General features: G+C 46.6%; 1 protein-coding gene across 2 annotated transcripts in view; it reads right to left on the bottom strand.

Annotated features, from left to right (window-relative positions):
• Positions 1-12,761, bottom strand: part of COL15A1 (collagen type XV alpha 1 chain) — a 97,966-nt gene that overhangs the window by 60,914 nt on the left and 24,291 nt on the right. For both annotated transcript variants that reach the window (XM_081066450.1, XM_081066451.1), the window contains 2 exons: positions 2,207-2,754; positions 953-1,027 (listed from right to left, as the gene is read on the bottom strand). In XM_081066450.1, coding sequence (XP_080922576.1) covers positions 953-1,027; positions 2,207-2,754 — 623 coding nt within the window. The remainder of the gene's footprint in view (positions 1-952; positions 1,028-2,206; positions 2,755-12,761) is intronic.

Genomic DNA, 12,761 nt, shown 5'->3' with positions numbered 1-12,761 from the left:
CTCAAGGAGTGCAAACATTCTGACCGAGCCAAATTCCCCCTTGGAGGGGCTTTCTGACTAAATCTCCAGTAGCTTTTACTAAATGAATGAAATCAACTTCTGTTTTGGGGTTGACGCCACCAGAGAGGAATAGAAGTTCTAGGTCTATGCCCTGCTCTGCTTGCCTATGACGTCTGGAATCATGCTATGGCATCTGCCTGGAATGCCTTTGCTTCTTCATCTGACTAACACTTGCTTGTCCTCGGTCAGGCATTCACTCCTCCCTGACCTGCTGCAGGTTCTTCTTCTCTCACCTCTTGCTCCCACCCAACCTGTAGAGTGTTGGTGAGGGTGTGTACGTGTGTGTGAGCAGCCTGAGGATGGAGACCATTCCTGGTTTATGCCTCAATCTCCAGCATTTCCCCAGGTCTGTCACCTAGCAGGTGGCTCAGTAAATCCTAGAAGCAGGGAGGGAGGAAGGAAGAGAGGGAGGCAGGGGAAAAGGACCCATCTTTTCTTCCCTGTCCACCACCCCACTTCCCACTTAGGAACTGATTCATTTGCCAAGCATAAAAGCTAAATTTAGGTTCATTTTTTTTAGGAATTTACACCCAAGATGTCTTAAGAGTTTTAGCTTCGATTTTAGAATCCTGACACCCTTTCTTGACAGGAAGTGTGGAAACCAGGCCACTCACTGACTGCCATAGTCGTGGAAGAACCTAACACCTTAGAAGAAACACAGCTCCCCCACACCCACCAAAGAGATGGCTGAAGTTCTTAAAAATAATAAAATAAAGCTAGGAAGCTCAAAAATAGGACTTGAGGCAGACTTGCCAAGAGGAGAGATTTTAGAGATTCCATGACGTTGGGGATGAAGAATTGCTCGGGCCCCTTGCCTTTCTCTGGCCGATCGGCTGCTGGGGCTATGGGGGCCCACTGTGGGGACGGTTTGGGGTGTGTGTGGAGGACTCACCGAGGATTCTTCAGCGTCACACATCTCTTCAGGAGTCCTGGGGTCAGGGTGGATGGTGAGCTGCTGTATGGAGCCCTGGGGAAAAGCAGACAGGTCAGAAGCTTCTGCCTGCACATCTACGGCACGACCACCAGGGGAAACTGGCCTGTCTTTGTAACGGAGAGGACCCAGGGAGAGGACGGGTGTGAGAATATGTTGCCTGTTAGCCGTGACAAGAAAGCCAAGCCACCTCTTGGCCTGCTTTCATTTAGGGGGGACTCTGCTTGAGCCAAGGTAACGTGAGCTCCACTAGTCGGAGAGGCCCTTGGGGAGGATTGTGTTCAAAGCTGAGACTAACACAGCAGCCTCCTAACTGGTCCCTAGGTCCCCAGCCTGTCGGGTAGACACTAATATGCATGTCTCCCCTCTCCCAGAAAGCGTGCTTCCCCTGTAGCTGGAAGCTTCTTAGCTGGAAGGCCTCATCCCAAGAAGAGCTGCCAGCCAGCCTCCGTGCCTCCTCTCTTACTTCCTCTCCTCACACCGGACAGCTCAGTTCTCCAGGACACAGCCAGATTAAGTGTCTTAAAAACATTAATTGGATTTTAACTTCCTAAAACCCTCAGTCTTCCACTGTACTACAAATAAACCCAACTCCACCCCACAGGAAGGTCTTGAATCGGTAAGCACAAAGTCAGTACAGCTGCTGACTAAATGAATAACTACAATAACTTAGGGATTTTCTTTAGAATGGCTTATTCATGAAAAAGCTCATTTTGACAGTAAAGTCAGTTTTCTGATATTTTTTTCAGAGCACGTTGTCCTAAAGGAGAAAGAATCCCTCAGGCATTCTAGCGTATTCTACCTTTTGCAGAAATTACTTACGTGTATCTGCCACCCGTAACCAAAGGTAAAAATCACTGATGGATATAACCAACCTTACTCTTTATATAATACTTTAAAATGCACAAAGGGCTTTCACACTGGCTATCTCACTTGACTCTACAACCCCATGGCATAGGTTTTCTTCTCCCTACTTACAGATAAGAAAACACAGAGAGGATCAGAAAACCCAGGTACTGTCTACCACCACCGGGCTACATTGAAAACTCGGGCCTGGCATCTAGGTTTTGGAATCCAGGCCTAGCGTTCTTCCCAGCATGCATGCATGCCTCTTTGAGGACACGCGGATACAATCCTAACAAGAACAGTTGCTCATGTTTGTCGCACGGTGAGTCCGTGTCCAGCGAACCCCTGATGTGCAGGGCTTGGACTCACAGTGAATTTCTCCAGCCCCGTGGCTCCTGCATTGCCGACGAAGATTCCCGCACTGGGCTCAAAAGCCAAGGTCTGGGAGGACCGCTGAAAGGGGGAGTGGCTGTGCTCCTTGCAGTCCATGATGAGGGTCACTTCCTCGCCCTGGACGATCACAGCAAAACGGTTCCACCTGTGGGTCATCACGGGCACGGAGAAGGCAGCAGCCTCATGGGACACTCGGGAGCGGGGCTCTGTGTAGTAGAGGATGACCCGCTGGCGGCCATCTTCCACGCCTGAGAGCCGCAGGCCTAGGTAGATGACCTTCTGGAAGGCGTCTGTGATGGCAAAGAGCACGCCACCTTGGGCGCTGCTGGGCTTCACCGTGACACTGATAGCAAAGTCCCGGAAGAAGGTGGGTGGGATGAGAGTCCTGGCCGGGCGGCCCACGTTGGCGCCAGGCCCAAAGCTGTAGGCAGGGAAGCCACCATAGCCTGTGACAAAGGACACGGATGAGGGCAGAGGGACACCGATGAGCTCCGTGAGGTCCAGGTGGCTCTGGGAAGCCGATTCTGCAGGGAGGAAGAGACAGGCCATGCTTCACACATATATTCTACTATGCTTGGAAATGAAGAAGAAATGAAAAGTCACGAATGAAATGACGTGACTTTCACGAATGAAAGTACAGGACCACACTGTACTTGTTTTTCCTTTTATTAAAATTTATGTTTCAATTATAGTTGACATATGATATCATATTAGTTTCAGGTATACAGCATAGTGAGTAGACATTCACATACCTTACAAAGTGATCACCACGAGTCTGGCAAACATCTGACACCACACATAGTTACTACAATATTATTGACTATGTTCCCTATGCTGCACTTCACATCCCCATGACTCATTTTATAACTGGCCTTTTGTATACCTTAGTCCCACTGTATTTTCTTTTCTTTTCTTTTTTAAGGGTTTTGGATAGTTTTTTCTTTTTTAAAAATATTAAAGTTTATTGTAGTGACAATTGTCAGTAAAGGTACATAGGTTTCAGGTGTACAATTCTGTATTACATCATCTATAAATCCCATTGTGTGTTCACCACCCAGAATCAGTTCTCCTTCTATCACCATATATTTTGTATTTTCTTAATTATTGTTTTCCAAACTTTTTTGACAACGATCCACAATTAGAAATGCATTTACACGGCCACCCAATATGCACATTTAGATAAATATATATCTGTAACACTGCAATAAATATTTCATAAGACATTATTTCTAATACTCACCAGGCCCTCTGATATTTTCCTTTCTATTTAATAATTCTTTTTCTCCTGTATTTTATTAAAAACATGCTGGAAATGACTTAGTAAATTGATTTCATTAACCACTAATGGGTCATGACCTGTAGTTTGGAAAACATTTAACAGTATTTCCTAGAATATTCCCAGAATACTTAATGTTCCCCATCAACTTGGAGATTTGTTTCCATTTCTTTCTATGGAACTGGGTAGGTTTGTTTTGTTTTGTTTTGAATGAGATCTACCGTTTAAGTGCCTGGGGTGGGGGAGAGAAGCAAGTGGGACAAAGTAACGTGTTCCTAGAACTTGGGACCATTGAAATTTGCGTAATTGTTATCATTATCGTCATCACTAATATTCCCTGAGCTCTCTCTGAACCAGGCTCTGCTCTAAACACCTCACCCATGTTATTAGCTCATTTACTCTTATAACAACTCTAGGAAGCTAGGTACTATTATCCCCACTTTACTTGAGGGAAAACTTAGAGAAGATAAGAGATTTGCCCCAGGTTAAGTTCCATCCAGGGTTCTAAGCCAGAGCATCTGTTCCCTGGTGCTTTTAACCACCACACGCTGAGGAGAGAATTAACGAGGTTCCATTATGGTAGCCTGGAAAGGGAGCCTTGGTCCATTCAACCAATGTCCCCTGAAAGAAGGCTGTGGGCTGGCTTACAGTGCCATGCACCCACTCCTGAGGTGATGCCCAAGGTACCAGCTGTGATAGGAAGGCAGGTCCCAGGGAGAGGTGGACAGGTCTCCTGCAGGAAGGGCAATGAACACGCAGGGCCCTTTGGCCTCGGAAGTGAAGCACGATAACAGAGGATTCTACTGGTGGAGGAGGCCTGTTGTTAATGAGGGTCAGAATCGAGCAGGGTCCCCCTCCAGAGACCGGGGGCAAAGCAGACTCATGTGGTGACTCCCTGGGCTACAGCCAAAAACCAGAGAATGCTGAGAACCTGACTGACCTCGGGGGGCTTGGTGGATTGGTCTCCAGAGAACACCCACGGCACTCGGGAGAAACACGAGAAAAGCCTCATCTAACATATCAACCCTGCTCTCCAGTTTAACAACTTTCCTAGCTGGAAAACTAACCAGCTAGGTGACCTCGGGTGAGTCACTTAACCACTCCAAGGCTATGTCTGCCTCTATGATATGGGCTGCACAAGAATGATGAAATGAGACCATCCACGTCACCCCGGAAAACATGGTGGTAACACAGTAAACGTTCACTGCTCCTTTTATTACGTCCACTCAACAAGCCCAAAAGGTTGGTGGCGGGGTTACTGCCCCCACTGACTGATGTGGAAAGGGAGGCCAAGATGGGGTCCTAGACACTTTGCCCTGTATCCCTGGGCTCCCCACAAAGAATAATAATGACTGGATTTTTCACATGGGAATTAGTGCTGTTATCCCATTTTACAGTTGAAGAACTAAGGCTTGGGAAGATAGAGTGACTGGCCTAAGGTTACATAGCTATCGTGTTTCCCCGAAAATAAGACCTAGCCGGACCATCAGCTCTAATGCGTCTTTTGGAGCAAAAATTAATATATATTAAAATAAAACTGGGTCTTATATTAATTTTTGCTCCAACAGACGCATTAGAGCTGATGGTCCAGCTAAGTCTCATTTTCAGGGAAACACGGTCGTCCCAGTAAGTGGCAGGATGTTTTCGAGCCATGGCTGGTCTGACCTCAGGTTGGTTCACTGCCTCAGTCTCATGAGATGGGGGCTCTCTCCCAGGGGTTCTCCCAGGGGTGGAGCTCAATCTAGTGTGCCCTCTGTGCCAATGACCCTTCAGCAGTAAGAAGATACAGTGGGAACTCTGGTTTGTCCAGGAACTCAAACATCCCAGGAGGGTGGGAGAGAGACACAGCCTGACTCCTGTGCTTCCCCCCAGGGTCCCCACAGAGAAGGATGTCATATATGACATCCTTATATTGACATATAAGGATGTCAATAGCCAGCAGCTAGCCTCTGTGTGCATGTAGGCACGTGTGTCACAAATTATCATGAAATATTTAGGAAATACCAAAAAGCATAAATAATAATGAGACACATAAAAGTGGTTAAAATGGTAAATTCTATGTATTTCTATTTTACCATAAATTTTTAAGAGTAATTAAATGGAAGGATTAAATGTGATAATAGGAGGTGCTGGTACGTGGCAAATGCTCAATAAATTGGTGGGTATTATTAACATCACCATTCTCCTCCTAGACTTTCAAGTTCAGAAAGGAATCTCAGAGGTCAGCTGACACAACCTCTATATGAGACGTGTTAACCCTGCACTGTCCAGTACAATAGCCATTAGTCAAGTGTGGCTATTGAGCACTTGAAAACGTGGGTTGTTCCAACGGAGAAGTGCCATAAGTATAAAATACAAACTGGAGTTTGAAGACTTAGTTCGAAAAAAGGAATGTAAACTATTTCGTTAATAATATTACACTGATTACATGTGACAGCAATTTGGGGAAATACTGGGTTAAATAGAATATATTATTTTTTTTAAAGAATAATATGAGAAACAGGCATTTGCCCACCCACCATTCTGCTTAGGAAAGGAAATATCAATTCAGCTGCCCTCTCATGAACTCTCCAACCCTATTCCCTGCCCACACCCTTGACGAGCTACTCAGGGGACACGGTGTTTATCATTCCCATGCAGGTCTCTGTACGTTTACTACATGAGTTTGTTCCTCTAATAGAATGTGGAGACCTTTTAGAGGTCTTTAAACCTCATATACATGTTGGCATATTGAGTGTCTTCTTCTGGCCCTTCCCCCACCAATACACTGAACACTGTGTTTTTGAGATTTATCTTTGTTGATGCACATGGCTCTGGGTCTTGTATTTTCACCATAGTGCTCTATGGTATAAATAAGCCATGATGAATTGATTCACTTTTCTATTGATGGAAAGTGAGGTTTCCATTACTATTACAAACACTACTGCTATGGACTTCTTTATACATGTCTCCTCGTGCTTACCTCTGCAGATAACTCTACCATCTGGAGGTGGAACTACGGGATGATGTGGACACTTGCAACTTCACTGAATGCTGCTAAAATGTTCTCCGAAACAACTGTGCCATTTTTTTTTAAATTTGGACGCAACTGATATATAACATTGTGGATGTTTAAGGTGTACGAAGTGTTGATTGGATACATTTATATATTGTAATATGGTTCCCACCTTAGCTTGAGCTGACACCTCCATCACGTCATATAATTGTCACTTCTTTTTTTGCAGTGAGAAGATTTAAGATGTAACTGTGTCATTTTACATACACACCAGCAGCATGTTCTTGCCAACATTTAGGGGAGGCAGAGAGAGATGATTTGTGAGAGGTCCATGAGGCTTTTCAACTATAGTGATAACGTTTGTTTCTTATTCCCCCCTCCCCAACATGCCCAGACATAGCCCCTCCAATGCTTCACGCTATCGCAGGTAACTCCCTCTTCTATCTTACATGCTTTCCCTTCTACCGTCTAGCCCAGCCCATCCCACGCCACGCCACGCCACCCAGTTATTTTGCTAGAATAACACCTTTTCATCAATGTAAAGGTGAAATTCAGGGAATCAATAACACAGATAGACTTATCTAGTTTGCAGTTTAACTCACTGCATAGCTCGCTATCTAGCTACCTGTAATTAGACTTAGTCTGTTTGCAGTTTGATCCATCTTGATATTCATCTGTTTTCTCTTTGTTTCTCCCCTCACTGATTAACTGAAGAACCCTGTTTGTTTCCTTTCTCAAGGCTACCCATACCTCGTTAATTAACAACATCCTAATCTGAAAAGAACAACTTCTTAGTCCTCAAGCACCCGAACACTGGAATCCAATTTACGACTCCCTTGCTGTATTTACTGGTGACACATTAAAGTCCCAGGCTGCTATGGCCAACCCCAAGTCTGGAGTCTAGAGATAACATCGTCTTTAAACAGACCAGAACCCAGGAAGGATGTCAGTCCTCAAAACTACCTAACCAACTCCCCTTTTCCTATAGAAGAAAAAGCTAACCTGAAGTTAGAGCAGCTGTCCACTCTCAGACTCTGGACTCTGCCCCGGCGACGCAGCTGCACCTCCATCCCCTCCCCCACCACCGGTGTTTCCCTCCTTATTACCCATGGCAGCTGTCATCTTTGGATACTGCTATGGGCAGCTTCTTTCTTCCTAACTTTAATAAAACCTTTCTTCACTCTCCCACTTTATAGAGTCTGTTAATGCTTTCACCTTTGGCAAATGAGCAGGGGTTAATTCCACACCATGACAATCAAGACTCAGCCCTGGCCTCACCTCCCCTTAAATCCCTAGTTTCACCTCCTGCACCCACACCCTCCTCCCTCAATTCCTAAGGCTGCATTAGATGTCCTCACAATACACACTGGGTCCTCCATCCAAGCATTTCACTCTCTGGTGATGTGTCTCTCTCCCGATTGGACCATTAGGACAAGGACACATCATTCCTTTCTATGTTCCCAGCACCCAGTCCAGTGCTGCTGAATGAACGAATGAATGAGTGAATGAATGAATGAAGTCCAATTCCCTCATTTTATAGAAGGCGAAACTGAGGTTAAATGATGGAAGGCAGTTGCTGGCTATGAACTTGGATCTGATCCTCAATCCAATGCTTTATCTCTCCAGTCTGCAACATGCATTAAAACAGAAATTAATTTTAAGTTTGACAAACCCCGGAAGGCATAAATAAAATGATTGCTGAATCTGGTTAAATTTAACTACACAGAAAATTTTAAAGTTCTGAATATGCATAGCAAAATAAAAATCCCCATGATGTCAAATGAAATCCCAAAATTGAACAAAGAAATATTTGCTACATATATTATAGACCACAAACTAATTACCCAAATACATGAAGCAAATGAGTAAGCAGGAGGGCAACAACCCAAGAGGAAAATGGCCAAAGAATAAGAAAGTCTTTCCACAGTAAAAGAAATAAAAATAGCTCTTGAACACAGGAAAAGACAGGCAACCTCACTCAGAATGAGAGAAATACAAGTTAAGACTACAAAGAAACACCGTTTTCTCTATCAGCTTGGTAAAGATCAATATTGGATCATAGGCTGTGTTGGCAGGGTTTAAGAAATAGGCCATCTCATGCATTGCTGGGGGGAGCATAAATTGGTGTGACATCTTTGACAATATTTATCCAAATTACAAGTGTACATGTACTCAACGATCAAGTAATTAGACACGTATGTCTATGAGTTGTTTTAACACATAAAGTTATCTATGTGAAATGTGAAGCATATTCAAGAATATTCATTGCAGCATTATTTAAAATGTATCAAAATGTCCGTCTTTGGGAATGGTTAAATAAATAATTTTTTTGTTTATCCATACAATGAAATGCAATGCAGCCTTTAAATAGGTGTGATGCCTTAGGTATCAATATAAAGCAATCCACAAGATGTATTAGGTAAAAATAAACACCCTCCCTCCAAAAATACCCCAACAAGGTATAGAATAGAATCACTGTCAGTTGGAAATACATATATTAATACAGGCTAAATACGTAAATCTATATAACATATTTTAAAATATAGGTTAGAAAATCTCTAGGACACACAAGAAGCTGGGAGCAGAGACCGTCTCCAGGGAAGGGAGCTGGTGGCCAGGGGAGAACAGGAAACTTTCCTTTCACTGGATTCTTTTTTCTACTTTTTGAATTTTATACCAGTACATGGTGTGAAAAATAAAGACACTGACATGTTTTAAAGACATTCATTCCATCCATTCTCCTGTAGACATTACAAAACCTTTTCTTCTTGCTTTTCCTCACTCAGATATAGCCCATCTTTATACAGAAGGGAAAAAAAAGAGTGAAAAAAATACTAGAAATAAAAGCAAACACCCCACTGAGATTTCTTTTCTCCCCTCCATAGTTTAAAGATAAAAACAAAACAAAACCTTGAGCACCCTGCTGATAGCCCGGTTTTCTTCATCCTTTATCTAAGCCAGTGAAAAGCTTTTCCTCCAGTTCCTCTCTCTCCTACTGAGAGGAGGAGGGAGAGCTCCTTGCCAGTGGGGATGCTCTTCGGAGAATGTGTGGTTTTGTGGTTTCACGGGGAGTAAATGGGCCAGAGCTTCTCATCCAGGGGTTTGTTTCCAAGCAGTGTCCCTGGAATTCCAGGGACAGGTGGGGGTTCAGGGTATGGGGGTGGGGGAGAGGGGCTGAAAAGTTCCCACCTGGATACCTGCTTAAGCAGTATAGCCCAGGCTTCTACATGGCAATTCTGGGAATTCTTAGTCCCAGACAGACACTGCTTAAAAAAATAATCACAAATCTACCTAACCTCCTGTTTACTAAACAGGGAGATGGATGCTCAGTGAGAGTTCCATGACCAGAAGACACAGCCAGGAAGTAACAGATGGAGCAGCGAAGCCAGAATGGATAGAGGGAGGTGTGATTTTGAGTTGGAATCTCAAGTCTCCAGAGCGGGTGCCCTTCCCGCGAAGGGAGGACAAGTGTGCAGGCAACAGTTAAAAGGTCTTGTTTCCACTGGATCAGCCACAGAGGGAGCCAAGCCACAAATCTAGAGGAAGCCCAAGTCAGCCCTGCCCTGCTCTCAGCAGCCCCCACCCCCTCCATTGTCCCATGGCGTGGTGTGATGTGGCAAGGGGCGACTCCTGGCCTGGAGTGACCCATGCTCAGGGCTGCGCCTGGGCCTTCTGGCTCATTTCCCCTTGGCCTCCGACAGGAGGGCCACCTGCTCAGGCAGCCACCAGGGAGGGGAGAAAAGCCAACGAGCCAAGACAAACAGGCCCAGCAATTTGGTCCATAGGCTTGTCCTGGAATCGCTCCGTGCTGGTCAGGAAGTGGGGGAGTGGAGATCGCAGCTGGTGGGAATACATCCCACAGTCCTGGGGGGGCAGACTAGCGAGGCATGCTGATCGGGGGGCTGATTCTGGAACTCTCCAGCCTCAGGAACCTTGGGGCCCTTCATGGGAGGGTGCCACACTTCTCCCCAGATAATAACACCTCACTCACACTGGAACTTGAGTAAAATAATATTCCTAAAATGCTAAGTACACAAGAAGAGACAGGTGCAGAGACTGAGACACTGGTAACGGTTAGTGAGGTCAGGCTACAGGTCCCACATCCAACAAAGACCTCACTGCATGTTCATCCGTCACCTGGAGATCCAGGCTCCCTGCCATCTCCACGATGCTGGGCCCACGGACCCAGGAGCGCCCCCCACACCCAGGTATGCACACAGCCACAGGGCAACGAGAGGGCCCAGGCAAGGGAAGCAGGGCTCTTGAGTGGAGTCTGCCTTGGACACTGTCCGTGCTCTTGGGCAAGCTGCTCCCCGTCCTTGACCCCAGTTTCCCCATCTGTGCATCAGGGAGTTAGACGAGATGGACTCTTCAAGCCATATCCACTCTGACATAGTCTGTGTTTTCACTGCCTTCAAAACACCTCCTGGGGCTGAATCTGATCTCCGTCTCAATCTCTCATTCCATTAATGCCTAGGGATAGCTTCATTTGCAATAGGGGTTCTTCACCTTACTTTTCCAATTTGTGAATTTGATAACATTTAGAAAGCCTCCATATCATGCCTTGTGTGGTGCTGGGATATGGAGCTGAATCTAGAATGTAGGTTCTGAGGAAACTCATTACCCAGGCGTCTCAGTTAGTCATCCATTCATGCTACTCTCAAGTTCTAAAGCCTTCTGTGGCTCCCTAGTATTTTAGGATAAGGTCGAAATTCCACTCAAGACACCCTTTACTTCATCTCCTTATTTTCCTCTGTTTGTCTTTGCTAATGCTGTGCCTTCTATTGGTAACACCCTTCCCCATCTTCTCACAGCGGAATCTCTCCAGTCTCACTCAGCTGCCACCCAAGACACCAGAGCCCCAACCCTGGCCTCCACACAGAGCCACAGGCGTCACAGGCGTCGCCGTCTCCTGTAAGCACCCACATCAGGGCTTGGCATAGAGCAGACACTCGGCAATGTGGCCTGAGGAAAGGGGACAGACCGATGCCGCTGGGGCGCGCCCCGCTTAAGTCTTTGGTTCAGGCTCCAGAGCACATCTCTGGGCCAACCCTTCCAAAGGGCACAGGCAGAAGAATCAGACTGCTTTAGAGATGGACCAGGCAAAGGAAAATCTGAGCAGTCACCGCGGGGTGCGACTTTCCTCCCAGGGGTCCAAAGCCAGTTTCCATGGAAACCAGGGCAGAATCTAGCAATAAAGAAATAAACAGGACAGGGCTCAGGTTTTTCCTTCCACGAAGATGACGGCGACTTGGCCAGAGGAGGTGAAGAACGGGATGGGATGGGGGTGGGACCCTTCCCTCTTTTCCTCCTCTCAGCCACAGACTCCACGACATCTGGTGCCTCTCCTCCCCAATCCGGCCTCAGTTTCTCCTTCTATTTAATGGACTCATTCAATCCCTTCCATCTGTGGGGTCCTGCAGAGTGCTTGGGGCTAGCCTGGGCTTTGGAGTCTTGCCTGAATCAAGATGTGTATCTGGCTTTGCAAAGCTCCATCTCACAGATGACATCTGGGACCCGAGCCCAGGGCTCGAGCTTGTTAGCTTTTAAGGCCCCAAGAGGCTAAGGAGCGTTCCTCTGGCTCTGGGTCAACCAGGGCTGCGAAGAAGCCAGACAGGCAGAGCAGAAGAGGCTGAAGACACCCCAGGAGCGTGCGCGACAGCAGCCTCTGGCGGACACGTGGAGAACTGCATCTCCATGAAATCCAAGGAAGGCTTCCCAGGTTGGAGCTGGGAGGGACCCTTACTTTCCTGTGCCTGGGGAAACTGGGAGAACGGGGATCCTAACAACAGAATCAGAGTCAGCGGTCTGGAGGGACCCAGGAGAGCAGGTCTGAGGTCATACAGGTAGCTGTGTCCAAGTCAGGACTAGAACCTGGGTGCCTACCTCCCATCCTCCGCCCTTTTCCTATACCAGCCGCCTGGGAAAACTGAAGGTGCCCCTCTCTGCACCTCTCATTCCCGCCCACAGCTGTGAAGACCCACAGCACACTTCAGTCAGCTGTAATGGGGACATGTTGACTCCTTCAAGCTGGGGGCAGGGCTAAGAGGCAGGCCTGAGGACCCCGTGTTGCTGTGGCCAGGGGTTGGAGCCAACAGGCCAAGGGTATACAGGTAAAATGGGGTTGACTGCCCTGGGGACCCTAGCAGGGCCCATCTGGCCTGAATTTCCCCACACTCAGCCCCTGAGAGAGAAGAGGTCCCTAATGCCTCCTTTGCTCCCTGCAGCATGAGCTGGGGAGCCTCAGAATCCAAGTGCCC

This window comes from Rhinolophus hipposideros (genome assembly GCF_964194185.1).
Source record: "Rhinolophus hipposideros genome assembly, chromosome: 11".
NCBI classification, from domain to species: domain Eukaryota; kingdom Metazoa; phylum Chordata; class Mammalia; order Chiroptera; family Rhinolophidae; genus Rhinolophus; species Rhinolophus hipposideros.
This window is presented reverse-complemented; position numbering and strand designations above follow the sequence as displayed.